Genomic DNA, 15,785 nt, shown 5'->3' with positions numbered 1-15,785 from the left:
TCCCGTTTCCTGCTCAGTGGAAGTGCACTGCAATCAAACATCTATTTTATCACTAAACCGTGACCCTCCTGAACATATGGATGCCTGTCATCTGTCCAGCAGCACAAAGCACAGGGCTCCATCCCCTTAACGCCACAAGCCCAACTCTGAATCATTTATTAGTTACACCTGAGACTATGTACTGAAACACACAAACGTTAAGGATCGGGTGGAGGTCGTTGAAAACCCGATTTCCCTCCTGCTTTCCCTCACGGGGATTACAGGCGCTGCCTGTCGGCGCTGGACGGGGAGCACGGCCCGTCTCTCCGCGGCCGCTCGCCCCGCAGCGCTGCGGGGAGGAGAGCGAGCACAGCCCGATGAACCACGGGGTCCTGCTTCAGCTCTGCAGGCACAAACCCTCACGCTTGGACTGGCTCTTTCTCCCCAGCCCGTTTCGAGGGGTAACGCGGGACCGAGGCGCAGGCGCGGCGCTCGTAAGCTCTGCCCGGGGGATCCTACCGACTCCGGTGCCAACTTGGACAAAAACTCCCTCTTCCCACCCCTGGCTGCGGGAGAAGCCCGCTGGGAAGGCGGCGCTTCTCCCGTGGAGAGTCACCCGTGGAGCTCACCCCCTCCCCCCTGCTCCACGGCGGGGGGGTACGAGCCGGGCACCCCCGTGCCGCGGGCAGGGAAGAGGGTCCTGAGGGGCGCCGAGGGGCCGCCCCTCCGCAGGGTCTCCTCAGACCCTTCCCCGCCGGGCTCCCCCTCCTCCGCCGCCCAAGAGCTCCAAGGGCAGCCGCCATCACGCCGGGGGCGGCGGGTACCGGCAGCCGGGGCGGCCTGAGAGGGGGAGGCTGCCCCGCCCCGCCCCGCCGGCGGCAGCCGGGCTGGTCCCGCCCCGCCCGGCCCCGCAGCGCCCCGCACCGCCGGGGGCCGCGCCATGTGCCGCCGCCGCCGCCCGCCGCGGGGGCCGCGCCGCCTTCGCCGCCGCCGCTGAACGTGCGAGGGGCGGCGCGGCCGGGGCGGCCCGTGCGGCGGAACCAGCGCCGGCAGCGCGGCCGCGGGGAGAGCGGGGTCCATGGAGCACAACCACCTCCACCTCCACAACGGCTCCCTCCTGGCGCACCACCGCTATGGCTGCGGCTTGGGATACGCACCCGTCGTCTACTACAGCCTGCTGCTCTGCCTCGGGCTGCCGGGTGAGTGCCGCGCCGCCTCCCGGGCAGCCGGCGGGGGACGGGGCGCCGTGCCCGGGCTGCCCCGGCGGGGTTCCCGCAGCGCTGCGGAGCGGAGCGCCCTGCGGCGTCCGCCGGCTGCCAACGGCACCGGCAGCGCGTCCGTTCGCGCACTCGGCGGGGGCGAAGGCGGCCGTTTCTCGGACGGTACCTTCCCCGCCGGACGCGCCGCCGTCCCCGCGGTCGCTGCGTCGCCGGGGTTTGTCCCTGCCCGCCGCCGCGGGCGCTTTCCCACCCGGGCTCGGGCGCTCTCCGACTTTGACATCCAAAGTCTCAGCCCGCCGTGAAGTTTCTGCCGTTGTCAATTTGGCCGTTTAAAAACGAAGCGGTACCGAGGACAGCCGGGTCTGGCCCCTGTCAATGGCATGGCGTGCCGGGCCGGCAGTAATGAGAAGTGTAGCTGCCCCCAGTTTTTTCTGGGGTAAATTGGCTTTGGGAGCAACGTGCCACCAGTAAAGAACTTGGCTGGGGAAGGAGCACGCTGACAGAAGTTGTCTTTCTCAGGAGTCTGTCCTGATGGAGCAGGACAGTATCTAGAAAGTCCGGTCTTGGGGTCAGTGCCCTGCAAAGGCAATGCTGACACTGGGATCCCTGAGTGCAGGTGCAGGGCTCGGGAGAAAGTCCTAGTTCACAGGCACCAGCCTCCAGCCTGTGTTAACCCTCAGCGCAATTTCCCTACTTAAAAAGGGGACAAAGAATATAGAGATGCTGAGGATGAGAAAAGCAAGAGAGACCCCAAATGGGGAAGGAAAGGATGTTTCAGGCTTGGGCGTGAACCCCTGTTGAGGCACCGTTTCCAGCACGCAGGTATCCACAGCTCAAAACGCACAGATGGCACTTGAGCATCACATCGGTATTACTGTCTCAGCCAAGACGGAGGACTGAGCAGCATTTTCCTCCCAAAGGAGCTGTCTGAGGCTGTCAGTGAGACACCTTGGCACGCAGGACCGCAAGGAGCTGCTTGTGCAGCACCACTTCTGCCGTTACAGACTGGGCTTCGGCAGGCAGAGCTGCCAATCCAGCACAGCCTGGGTAGGCAAACATCACGGCATGCTCCCTGGCTTAACATCTCCAGCCTCAGAGTAACTTACAGCGATCCCAAGGACAGGCAGAATGAGTCAGGGAAAAGTTAGAGCAAGCTGATGCACCAAGGTGAATCGGTATTTTAAGGGTGCAATACAAGAGAGTTTGGTTGTGTCTATGTACAGCTACGCGTCTAAAGTGCCATGTAAAATGGCAAGCAGCAATGATAATTAATAGTCTACAATTTCTAGATGTTTTGTTCACCTTAATTCCTTCTTCAAGCAATGAATTCATAGAAAATTTTTTAATCAGACATGAAGAGAAGCCTGCCTCTGAACAGCACACATGCAATTACACTCTGCATATGAATTGATGTTCTTTGTGTTGTTGGTTTGCTGGGTGGTTTTTTTTTCCTCCCTGGCTTATAATTAAAATTTGAAGATTGGCTAATAGTCAGGCAACTGGAAAGTTAAGTCCTGTATTTACCCACTGAGGATGCAGGGCACAGGCAAGCGTCTCGGCTCCGCAGCATTGATGAGTCTCAGCCCTGACCTGAAGAGACCCAGCCAGCAGGGATGAGGAGGTAGTTTCCTCTTCGTTGATTCCTTAGGGGCTGCTTAGATCTCCACAGTAATGACAAGCTCTGATTTCAACACCTGTCCCCTAGGAACTGACCCAGACCCTCTTAATATTTTCAGGTGAAGAAGTGGTTAGGAAGCAGTCTGTGGCTAAGCTTGCCTTTCTATGTCTTTGAAACGGGGAAGAGTCTTGCACGCATAGACAGGAAAAATCACTTAATGAGTCCTCTGCACATACTTGCACCAGCTCCCTAAGGATACTACATTGTAATTACAGACCTAACACTGTCATTCTAAGAACATGGTTAAAATCGATGCACGATCCAAATTAGCAAGTGACGCGCATTTCTCAAGAAATCGGCCATCGGTTGATTAGAGCAGTGGCATCGGTGATAGCGCCTAACAGAACCAGCCAAAGCGTTTGGTGGTCATCGGGTATGAATGTGTCAGCCTGTTCAGTGCATGTAATTCTGAGGATAACATTGGCACTAACACCTGTAAACACTGCGCACGTACAGTATGCTGAGCAAATGCACAGTATGCCCAGTGCATGAGAAATTTATGATTCTCACCCTGAGACTGCACAGATAAGAGAACAAGCTGGATGTTTAGGGGAAGACCCACGTGGCCAAGCTTCATTGAGGATGTGGTACAGGGTGAGAGCAGTGCTGAAAAGGGCTTTCTATGTTTTAATTTGAAGCTGCTCTTTGGTTTTCTAACATTAGAGAATTGTAAAGGTAGCACACTTATTACCTGTTAGAAGAAGAACCCTGAAGCCTGTGGGAGCTGAGCAATTAGCTTTGCACGGTGCCAAGAATTTAAGAGAAACACTGTCTAGGATCTGTCATCAAATACGGCGCTAGTGCAGTGTTTTGCTGAATTGGAAAGGGTTAACTCCTTGCCACAAATCTTGGAGAAAGACTGATGAGAGGAGAAACCCGTTAACTGTTTCTGCCTTTCCTGCTGTAGTGTCTGAAGGAAATCTCACTAACTCAACAACTCCACTTTGAGGCCAAGCGATGGCAGGCCTGATTGTGCATGCGGAGGAAGCATCCTTTCCCCTCCCTTGTGTAACCCAGGCATCTCGGCAGATCCTGTTCTCGGCAGTGGCTCGCTCTCCCTCCCTGTTCAACCAGGCACCAGAAAGTCTGAAAAAGGCAGAGAGGAGAGAGAGCAAAGCGAAGTGCCTTCACCCTGCTCCGGCAGTAGCACACAGGGGCACGTGCCAGGCTGTGCCCTGCAAAGAGGGGCAGCCACAGAGGCACCGTCGCACGCCGACCCTGCCGCGGCAGTACCACGTGCCGAGGTGGTGACAGCTCTGCCAGAGGCGATTGTGCCTTCCCATCAGCTGGGACGGGAGGTTTCTTCCTTTGCCTCTAAGCAGGGGCTGGCAAGACAGAGACTCTTTTCCGAAACTCGTTTTGCGGGCAGATGTGCGAAGGTGTCCCAGAGGTGTGCAGTCCCACTGGCAGGAGTGGGTGCCCCAGGAGCAGCCTGCGTGGGACAGGGAGAAACTGCTGGTGCAAGGGAGGGGAGCAGAGCGAGGCAGCAGCACTGGAAACAGGGTCATGCTCCCGTTTAGAGGAGGGGAGTATAATTTACAGAGCTGTCCTGCAGCCCCTGCTCTGCCATCCCTGCGCTCCCCTTGTCTGTCAGTCGGAGAGGACCTCTGAAGCATCTCCAGCTCATGGGGAGGCGAGAGAGGGGCTGCAGGAAGGCTTAATGGAAGCATTTCTTGATTTAGTGAGAGAAAATGTCAGAGAAGAGGTGTTGTTGGATGTGGGGGAGGGAGGAAATTGCTCTGATTCAGTCCAGGAGGGGGCTGGTAAGGTGAGGAAGCAAAGAGCAACAGGTACCAATTCTCAGTCCGTCCCTTTGCCAGTGAGAGCTGCACAAAGCAGCTACACCAAAGAACTCCTGCTATGGCTGTGCCACCAAACGTGACCTGGAGGGTCAGGCAGAGAAGCGGCAAGGCTTGCTGCAGATATCTGGCTTTGACCTTGATTCCTGCTTCAACAGAAGGCACAGCAGCAACTGAGTTGCCTTGCTGCATCTCAGCTTCAGGGGTCATTGCATCCCAGTGACAGTACTGGCACGTACCCAGCACCCATACAGCATCCTCAGGAGGTAACAGACTCACAACTGGTGCCCCAGGGAAGTGCCACTCAAACTTTTGAGAGCCTGGTCTACAAATGTTTGTTTTATTCACGCTTTAGGCTTCTGCGTAAAACCCAGCACACTGATGCAAGCATAGATTCGGGACATTGCAATCTTGGGAAAGCAGCCTGGACACACTTGGGTGCTCCCAGCTAGAGGGTGTGAACAGGTCACTTTTGTGTCAGACCTGCTGCTGAACAAGGTGTGGTGGAGATGGGGACAGTCCAGGTCACTCAAAGCCCAGCCATGCACAGAGTACACTTGGCAGGCTCCATGCAGAGGCAGAGAAGCTGTAGTCCTGACCTAGAGGAACATGTAAGCCCAGCAGGGGTGCCCAGCCTTTCTAACGCACTCTCAAGAGCGCGCTACATGTTATGGGCCTTCTCCTGACAGATCGGCTGTCCTCGCACAGCAAGCCAGATGCTTCCTAGGGTGTTGGATTGACACGCCGGTGCATAACGTTTGCACTGCGCCCGTACAAACTGCAGTACAGTCACAGGCAAACTGAGACGATGGAGAACTGGTCCTTCTGGAGCCTTCTCCCCGTATGCAGCTTGGAATAAGGAGGCTCTTCGGGAGGCAGGCAAGCTAGGGTCATCATCCTGGCAAGGCAGGTAGTGCCGGTGGGCTGCGGGCTGAGCATCCCTGGTCTAAGAGACCACCACCATACAACAGCCCAGCTGTGCTCCCACCGTTCCCCAGCAGTGCAGGGGGAACGAGACCTGAAGAGCATCACCATCTCTGCTTACAGCCATGCCCTGGTTAGTACCTCGAGTAGAGGAAGGGGGACAGGTAGCAATGTTTGTTGATGACTCACATGGCATGTAATACCCGGTAAATACCAAAGCAGGTGGAAGGTAGGTGTACGTACAGCACACAGCAGTACAGAAGTGTGTCTGACCCGTTTTGGATTCTTGCCATCTACTGCCTAGTATATTCTTCGGCAATCACAGTACAGGGTTCTGATTAAAGAGAGCATTTCCAACACCTGAATAAATAGCCTTTCTCATAACAGCACACCTGAACAATAGAAGTGCTAAAGGAAGACCTGAAAATATGAGCGGGAGAATTGTTACATGCAGAGTTATGACCTTGAAAAAACAGCACTCTTCAGCTGTCGCTCATTAGATAGAGTTCACACAATGAATAAGAACTGAACCCTCCTGAGGCCTGATTCAACCCCCCTTTTATTCAAAGACCATACTTTCTCTGACTTACAATCTGAATTGGACGCAAAGACAGTACATTGCATCCTGCTTAAAAGAGGATAAATAAATTGGCAGAACTTTAGCTCAGCTATCAGAGCAACCAAAGGGCACTGCAGCACATTACGGTAGCGCTACTGGACAGAGGGGAACAAAACTGCTGCTAACATGCTTAAAATTAGTCACTTTCTATTGTAAAATGAATGCTTTTTCTTTAAGGAAAGAAAAATCATGATGAAAAAGAATAGATTCGTTACAGTGTCCCTGCACGGAACCGGTGACAGCAAGGTGTGCAGATGGGAGTGATTTAGTTTGGTCAGTATGTCTGGAGGCTGTGGCCACTAAAGCCTTGCAGCCTGGAAGGCAGCATGTGCCTGAATCCATGCTAATGCAGAAGAGGACTTGTTTGCGCATCTCTGAACGCCACTGCAGAGCACAACTGCTAACTTGGTTTTCTTCTGCCACATCAGTAGGAAACAACACTGTCAGGGCTGTAATGATAATGAGGTGCAATATTTGGGAGGTTCAGTAGACTATGAAGTGCACAACCTTGCATGGCAGGCTGCTAAAATGGATTGGGAAGGAAAAACTCCAAAGGATATTTTTCCTTGAAATGACAAGGGCACAAAAGAGAGAGCACAGCCAGTTTTCACGGTAGGTGGGTAATGCAGAGCCCCCAGTTGTTAAGAAGTCAAGCCGTTCAGAAGCACTAGGCAGTCTAATATCCTGCTGTTCTTCATCCACCCCCTTACTTAGTTCTCTCCTCCTCCTCCTCCTTCTTCTGCTCCCCTCCGTAAAATGGGTGTGAATCAGCAGAAGCGAGCCAGCGGGAGAAGGCCTTCATCCGCATACGTCAAAACAATTTGCTGTAGGCAAACAAACAACACCGAGATGTCCTGACGTGGTGCGCACTCTGCATTCACACGCCGAGTGCAAAGCAATCCCTGGCCACAAAAGCTTTCACCTTCTGCTTCAGGTGGTCTTTTTGAGCCTTTAATCTCTCTTCCCATTAATCTTGAGACACCAGGAAAGGAAACAAAGCCAAAATTAATCCCTTGAGCACAGGAGACCTTGCACGCAATTTGCTTTTCATTCTGCAGAATAAAGATACATACGTACGTAAAGATCCTAAATCCAAGTGTCTGGAGCGCTGTTGGTACCATACTTGGGGAGACCTGATGGGAAAAGATGGTGTTGGGTTGCCCCTGAGGACACCAGCATGGTTGTGCAGAGGGAATGAAGTAGAGGCAACCAAGTAGGACCAGAATTAGCAGATGACCAAAAGGAGTTTTGTCCTTTTATCCATGGAAGAGGAGAGAAGCCTGCCTATTGGAACACTGAACCCATCTTTGTCACTGAAACTGTTCTACCACCTGAAACAGAAAGTCCCTGGAACATACAGTCATTTAACTTCTCCATCTTTTCAATCATATGGTGCATTGACTGCGCAGATAGGTGCACTAGAGGTTGCTTTTGGTTTCAAGACAAATTACCTGTCAGTTACATCAGACTAGGATATTTCGCAAACTTTTGCTCATTCCATGTGTGTTTTCTTCAATGTCCAGAGTAGCACACCAAAGAGTGATATTGCTAGCGTGGATGCAGTATATTCTCCGTAGGGGAAATAAAGCCAAACTGTGATGGTTTTGCATAGTCTGTAATTTCCTGCATATTGTGTAAAATTGGCATACTGTCTGAGAAAGCTTGGCCATGGGGTTTGCAAGCATGAGCTCCTATTGCATTAGCTAATGCTTTAGGAAGACATAAAGACTTTGGGTTTGTTTTTTTTTTTAGCAAAACCACAATCAAAGGTAAAATCCTCTTAATTATTCATGTTCAGTAAAGAACTCATGCCAGTGCCCTTATGAAATCACATCCTCCCTCCATCCTAGTCATCCCATCAAATACCTTTGGCACCTGCCTCAGTGCTTTGGCTTTCAGTATCAAAAGGGTAGAATGGTTTTGTCATCCTCAAGCTCAAGTTACTCAGCTTGAGACCTCTTAAACTTTGCTGACAGCCCACATTTAGAAGGCACAGACACCCGCCAAATGAGACACCCAAATTGCCTTGAAAATCTTCATCTGTCCAGATACGTTGCATGAATAACCAAATTCCTCTTACAATTTCTGCACTGTTCTGCAGATTGCTTTTTCTCCTCCCAGCACCGATTTCCATTAGAAAGCTGTGCTGCTCTGGTAGCAAGATACAAGGCTAGATTTTGAGATGCGAGTTTTATACGTTTTTATGCTTGTGTGGGTGCCTCTGAGAAAGGCTTTGTGGGGAGGAATGTCCAAGAGTCATTAGAGACTTTCTGCACAGTAGGCCCAGCTCAGGAAAGGCGGATGAGGAGGGTGAACCAGATCCCTGGCGCATTTACACACGTGCATCACCAGTAAGCATGTACTGGGCCTCCCCGCATCTTAGCCTCGCATTCCTTCTGGGCCGTTCTCATACGGCAGAAACAGCCCTATTTTATAAAGACTAGTGAGAAAAGCCTACTGCAAGGGTCTAGGAGAGCCAAAAGCAATGCAATGTATTTGCACCCATCTGCCAAACAAGTTACTGTACTTAAGCCCGAGCGGTTCGCAAGGCTCAGAGTGAATAGTGGCCATTGGCATCTCCACACCATTACCGTGCCTGTGCCCTCCAACAGCAAGGAAGTGCTTTTGGCTGGATTTAAGTCCTTCTCTGGCCTCCATGACCCACTGACGGCTAGTGCCAGCTGAGGAGCAGAGGTACCCCATTCACTGCATCCTTCCCAGGAGCTGCCTCAGCTAATAAACACTGTCTGTGAGAAAAACAGCCCTGGAGACCAGATTCATTATCAGAATTTGGCCTCTGACACTAATTCTTTAATTTGTTTGAGACTTGTAAGTGCGAGGCCATGCCGTGTTGTCTCTGACAGCCACTAACCTGGTCTCCCACATACGGAGGGGAGTTTGGGTTGTCTTGGGCAGGAGCTTGATCATCCTCTACCTCCAGGTTCACTTTCGCCCTCACAGCTGGTGTGGTCTCTCCCTGCACACGGGATTTCCAAGCACAAACCACACGAGAGCCTTCCTATAAGGTGTGAGACCTCCTCCAGTAGCAGTCCTGTATCCGTGCAGCTGTGGCTTTTGCTCATTTTTTGGCTTGTAGATGATGGAGACACCAGCAAAGGGGGATGACGGCTCTTCCCCCCCACCCGAGGGTGAGCGGGTTTCTGCCCTTTGGCAGCACTCAGACAATTGAACAACAAATAAATCACTTTTTAAAATTAATCCTCACAGGGACTCTCAGGGAAGGAAAAACTTGTATTACACCAATTATATTCTATAAAGGATTTCTTTATGCTTCACAACGGTTTAAGGAAGGATCTCAGGATGCAATAATAAAAGAGAAGAACAAATTATGTTAGCCATGAGCAGGCACCATTCACAGAGGTTGTCCCCATCTGCTGTGGTGTTGAGTTTGACCCATAGCGTCTGTAAGAGGAAAACATGAAGCTGTTATATCTTTTTTAAGGGGCAAACAGCATCCAGGGGTCATTTTAAAAGACCACATAACCAGCTATAGCCAACATCAGTAATAAACACATGTATACATTCCCACAGCTTATTTTTTTTAAATAATTCCTGTTACGTGACCTCCATCAGAAATCAATCATTGCCATCATCTCCTCCAGAGAGCTCCCACACGAAGTAAGCGCTGAATGCCATCCTCATCTCCAATCTGGTAACTATTGGCAAACATCATGGTCAGATCTGGCGGTACCTGTTTACATTCTAATATTGCCTCCTAGCTTAGAGGAAGTCATCTATTCCCATCAAGCCAAAACATCGCTTTTATTCACCATATAGTTTTACAGTCTCAGAATTTCTAAATCTAAGAAGGAAGCGTTACTAGCATATTTTCTGAAGCAATTTTAAGTTTTCCGTTAGTAAACCATCTCTCTCTGTGCCAGTCAGGTGACTAACGTGAGGCCTGCAGAGTAGTTTCATACATTGCACAATAATTTGTAGGGATCCTAGCAACAACTGTATTCGGTAAAAGGTGTCCATTATATGCAGGGACCTAATGTTTATCACGCTCAGTAAGCGACACTCATGGCTGCTTCATTTAGGTAGTTTATGATGCTGAACTACTGACCCACACAGTGGGCCCTATTCCCAACGCAGCGGCACTACCACTTGTGTTGTAAAGGCTGTTTCACTGCACGGGCTGCTGTGTACGTGCAAAATGCTCTCAATAAAACATACCAAAGCCCAGAAACATGCCTATTTCTTCTTTAGACAGATACAATTGCTCCTGCTTAAGCTCACACGCAGTGATAATAGTCAGTGGAAGGAGCTGTGCGAATCCCCCACAAAGGCCGAGGTTAGACACTAAGTGATGACTGTAATCCATGAAACAAGAACTGTGCCTTTAGGTCACTTTGAGGCCGCACAGAAGACTGCCCGGGCTCTGCAGGCAAGGCAGCATGGCTTTGGTACAGGAAGCAAACCCAAATCCACATGAAAACCAAGGTTACTCCTAAAGGATAATCCCTCTCAGATATGTAGGCCCTCCGATGGCATGAATTTCAGTGCCACAGTTTGTACTCAGAAGCTTATAAAGTCAGAAGAGATGTCAAAGGAGAGATATAAGTGTCCCATGATGAAGCCTGGCAGAGTTAGAAAGTTGCCATGTTTTGAGCAGCACGGACTGATGGTGTTTGGATGTCAGAGACTTTCAAGATGCTGTGCCTCAAAGGCATCCTCGTGACTGAAGGGAAAGAACTGAGACTGCTGTTTCTTACAGTTGCTTCTCAGCATCTGCTAGTGGCATCTCAAGGCTTCTGCCAGCTAGTCCCTAATCAAGCCCTGGGTCTCAACCAGATATTTATAAATTCAGAATACTGCACTGCAGCAAGTGATGCTGGCATAAATTCCCATCTGTCATCCCCTAATCAACTCCCAGCACAGCGATCAATTTCTTTCAAATTCAGATGATCTTAACTACTTAGTATCTAGAAAAAAAACACTGCAAAAAACGGGCACTACACAATCCAGGACTGACCTAATTCAGCAGCTGTAGCTCCGCGTACGTTACAGTAGAGACAGATTTTTTTATATCTCCATCATGATCTCTACCATAGTCCTCATCACTGACTACAATATCAGTGCAAGAAGTAGGGTAAACCAGGTTAAAACGTGGTTGCAAATGCTCTTCCATCACCTTTCACCTGCAGTAGGTAATTTTTGCCCACAGGAGAGCTTGTGTGTTACTGAGTAGGCACCCAGGAGTCGCTGAGATGCTGGCACAAGGACGCAGTTGGTCACGCAGAGCGGTGTTCTCACCCATTTCCCATTTTACTGAGCTTTAGATAGTGTTTGAGGACACACCAAGAACCAACTTAACACTAGCTAGGAAATGGGTGAAAGGCTGAGACTTATCCATAGCTCATCGCTTTCCCTATACAGTATTGCAGCAGGAAAAATACTCCCAGACCCTGTGCTGAGACACTGTCATACTGGCAACTTTCTGCTGCACCACAGTATATGTTTTCACAATGTAAATTATGGTACTATATTTCATATCATCCAGTCAGAAAAAGCCTGAATGTAATCCCAGGGAAAGCATTTCCAATACAAGATACTGTAACCTTTACAGAAAAAATGGATAGAGCTTGCATGTACTTTGCCAGATCAATTTTCTAATCCGGCTCACCAAGCAAAGCTCGCTGGCGTTAGACGAATAACTTGCATTTCAGTACATGCTATTACTGCCGTTGCTGGGAACCCTGAGAAAGGCGGGAAGAGAGTGTACAGAGGTCATAAATCTGCTCCTGTAGGAAAATGGGAGTGGGGTTGGAACCAAACAGCAGGACCCCCACAATGGGTAGAAGCAGGGGGGGAGCAGAGCTGCCGTGCCTGGACAGGGCATGGCTTCAGCATCCCTGCAGGACCTCCTCTGACAGCCAGGCCAGAGTTACCAGCAGGAACCAACATCCTCAAGCACCCCCCTTGCTGCACACTGTCTCCAGCTGCTGGAGTGACTCAAAGCCAGAGGATTTAAAGAAAAGATGAACCCCGTGGGTCACATCCAGTATCTGTGAAGCCGAGCCACTCAGCCTGGCTGGCCAAAACCAACAGTAGCTGCAGAGTCATGATAAAACACAGCAGCTTAAGGATTTCCTTGACAGTACATCACTCACTGTACCTCCAGGGCTCATCAGCAGGCACAACGGAAGCATTTCGTAAGCAAGTAAGTGAAAAATGACACAGCAGTTCTGACTATGTCACCCCCCCATCTCTCCACATCTGCTCTGAGCTGAAATCAGTGCAGTTGCATTCATGTTAATGGAGGGCAGACTTGGGAAAATTCCTCTGAAGGTGATTTGAGACAATACTGTTGGACAGATCATGTTCTTTTTGTTTTATTTAGGGAAGGAGGCAGTTGATTGTCATGTTTGGTTTAGTTTTGTTCCAAGATACAAAATTAATATATTAATACAAAAATAGGTGACACTTATGAGGGCTATTACTCAAGATCATTCACTCTGCTGCAGTTCATTTCCCCAGTGGCAGAAGTCTGCTCCCAGACAGCAGGCTTGGAAGGCATTTATGAAGGAGGAAATTTTCTCCAGTGCCAAGTAAAACTGTTCAAAAAAAAAAAAAAAAAGCATTTTTAGTTGTAGGATGTATGTCCTAGGTCATAGTTACTTTAATGTCAGCAACTTCCTTTCTCTCCGATTTAAAGGAATCCTTACAATTATTGTTGATTTGGGAAATCCATCAAAGCTGGCAGAAACGTTTGAAGCACTGAATGCACAGAAGGGGTGATTTATAGAACACTTACGAAAATGTCAAATATAAACATTTGGCAGTCTCTTGTACAGTAAACCAGATCTCTGGGTTTTAAGCACTGCCTCAGGTACTCTAGCCAAGCGATACAAACTTCTGATGGGAACCATCTTGCCTGTCTTATTCCAGCCATACAGCCAGTAAGAATAATAGGATTATTCCCCCCACTTTTTCAAGACTACACAGTAAGCTCTACCAAACATGAGCAAGTAGTTAAAGTTTGGCTACACCTTAGCGCTCCAGGAAAGCTCTCAAGGGCTGTTTGTATCCACGGCATCCCTTATAGCGCTGGTTCAAGCAGTCACTAAAGTGTATCTTTAAGTTCAATCACAGCTTTTGAAGACTGGAGCAAACCAGCAGTGAAACAGCAGAGACGAGACACTCGAGCACTTCACCACAATATTATGTAAGTGTCATGCAATACATCTAGGTGTGGTTTAGGTGACGGGTCTGTGTTGTGGCCAGAGTTGCAAGCGGGTGCTTTTTCAGAAAAAAGGAGGTGTTTACAGTAGGGCTGACTCAGAACATCTCTCATGTCTGATGTGACCGGCAGGATTTCCTTAAAGGTTCAACTGTATCACTCCAGAGGAAAAATGCTTTGTAGTTGGAGAAGGACTTCTAAAGAGCAGCTGTGGGTAAGCGAGCAGATCATTTCAGTGTTGGGAAGGGAGGTGCTTCCCCAGAGCCCATCTGTAGGAGAGCGGGTCAGACAGGACTGGATTGCAGGAGACTCATCCTGAGCAGAGCTGAAAACTTCAAGTGCTGTGAAGCACCTCCAGCTCTCAGGTGGAGCTGAGGACACATATTTCCCTGGAAGTCCTCTCAATTGGGATCCCACTTAGTCAAGAGAAAGTTACCTAATCCAGGTGGCTTTGATTTCAGCTCTTTTTAGGCGGAGTTCAGAACTAAAACAGGTGGGCACCATGAGCTACGATGAGGAACAAAGCGTCTCTCTCACAGCTTCCCACCCTTCTCATTTGTCACTTGTGGAAAAAAAGTGAAAAAGCAAGGATGGAAATAAGAGTGTATGTGAGATTAATTTTTTTCCCCTGCTGCTCCTGCCTCCTTGCGCACAGGCAGGGGTCCCCGCACCCGCTGCTCAGGATGCTGCAGCCGTGCCTGCAGCAGCGACAGAGCTGCCGCCATAACTCTACCTCTACATCCACTCCGAGGAGCTACTGAAGGGCTGCTGGACACCACCTAACCCTGTGTCTGGGGCAAAAGTCCCTACTTTCTCTGTCCCTCATCCTGGTCTGCCAGGACACCAAGTGTCAGTGCATCCCACATGTGGGAGCAGGGCCACATGCTCCTCTCATTGCAACAGCTTTTCTGAGGGACCCAACTGTAGTTCTTTTCCTTTTGGTTTCTTGAACTTTAGTAAAGGTGATCGTGTTGTCAAGTGTTTGTACAGAGCTACTGCTCCATGCAAGTGCTTAGAAAAGCAAGTGTTACATCTTAATAGCCTAACTCTGTGTTTCTGTCTCCACAGCAAACATCTTGACAGTCATCATCCTTTCCCAGCTCGTGGCTCGCAGACAGAAGTCCTCCTATAACTATCTTCTAGCTCTAGCTGCTGCTGACATCCTGGTTCTCTTCTTCATCGTCTTTGTTGACTTCCTCATGGAAGACTTCATCTTAAACAAACAGATGCCTCAGGTATTGGACAAAATAATTGAGGTCTTGGAATTTTCTTCCATCCACACCTCCATTTGGATTACGGTTCCACTAACGATCGATAGGTATATAGCTGTGTGCCATCCGCTGAAGTATCACACAGTTTCCTACCCTGCTCGTACTCGAAAAGTCATTATAAGTGTTTATATCACCTGCTTTTTGACCAGCATCCCCTACTACTGGTGGCCCAACATTTGGATCGAAGACTACATAAGCACATCAATGCATCACGTCCTCATCTGGATCCACTGCTTTACCGTTTACTTAGTGCCCTGCTCCATCTTCTTCATCCTGAATTCCATCATCGTGTACAAGCTGCGGCGAAAGAGCAATTTCCGACTGCGAGGGTACTCCACAGGGAAAACAACAGCCATTTTGTTTACTATAACTTCTATTTTTGCCATACTTTGGGCACCAAGAATAATCATGATTTTGTATCACCTTTACGTATCGCCTATAAACAACAGCTGGGTGGTACATATTGTGTCGGACATCGCCAATATGCTAGCACTGCTGAACACTGCAATTAATTTCTTCCTCTACTGTTTTATTAGCAAAAGATTTCGCACAATGGCAGCTGCCACGCTGAAAGCCTTCTTTAAGTGTCAGAAGCAACCTGTGCAATTCTATACAAACCATAACTTTTCCATAACAAGCAGCCCTTGGATTTCCCCGGCCAACTCTCACTGCATCAAAATGCTTGTTTACCAGTATGATAAGAATGGAAAGCCTATAAAAATATCACCATGAAAAGGGCAATAGTTGGAGTTTCTGGGTGCAAGTTCTTTTCAAGTGGTTACATCTTCAGGATGTAATTTGCCAAAATGGCAGGTTTGAAGAGTGGTCATTTGATTTCATTTCCCTGGGAGACCGAGGGCAGATCGGACTGTTAGGAGGGAACGGGAGCACTTGATTTTAGGAGCAAGAGTGAGAAGGCAAATGCCTCCGTCTCTTACATAGCATTTTCAATATGCTTCAGAGTTCAAGTCTTAGTGTTCAGCCGCACTCAAACGTTTTGCACCCCAGCACCAGTGCAGTCCAAAGTCATTGGAGAGGGCAAGCCACAGCAGTGTTTAATTACAACCTTTTAAAACGCAACAACAAAACCT

General features: G+C 49.3%; 1 protein-coding gene across 1 annotated transcript; it reads left to right on the top strand.

Annotated features, from left to right (window-relative positions):
- Window positions 1–919: 919 nt before the first annotated feature.
- GPR139 (G protein-coupled receptor 139) lies at window positions 920–15,426 on the top strand (the record flags this gene model as incomplete). The annotated part of the gene is given in 5 exon segments (XM_082490516.1): window positions 920–946; window positions 948–991; window positions 993–1,050; window positions 1,052–1,178; window positions 14,492–15,426. Coding segments are annotated over 5 exon segments (1,191 nt in total).
- Between the last annotated feature and the right edge of the window lie 359 nt (window positions 15,427–15,785).

The sequence above is a fragment of the Vanellus vanellus genome (assembly GCF_965231255.1).
Source record: "Vanellus vanellus genome assembly, chromosome: 14".
NCBI lineage: Eukaryota > Metazoa > Chordata > Aves > Charadriiformes > Charadriidae > Vanellus > Vanellus vanellus.
The sequence above is the reverse complement of the archived record's forward strand: the minus strand, read 5'-3'. Positions and strand labels throughout refer to the sequence as shown.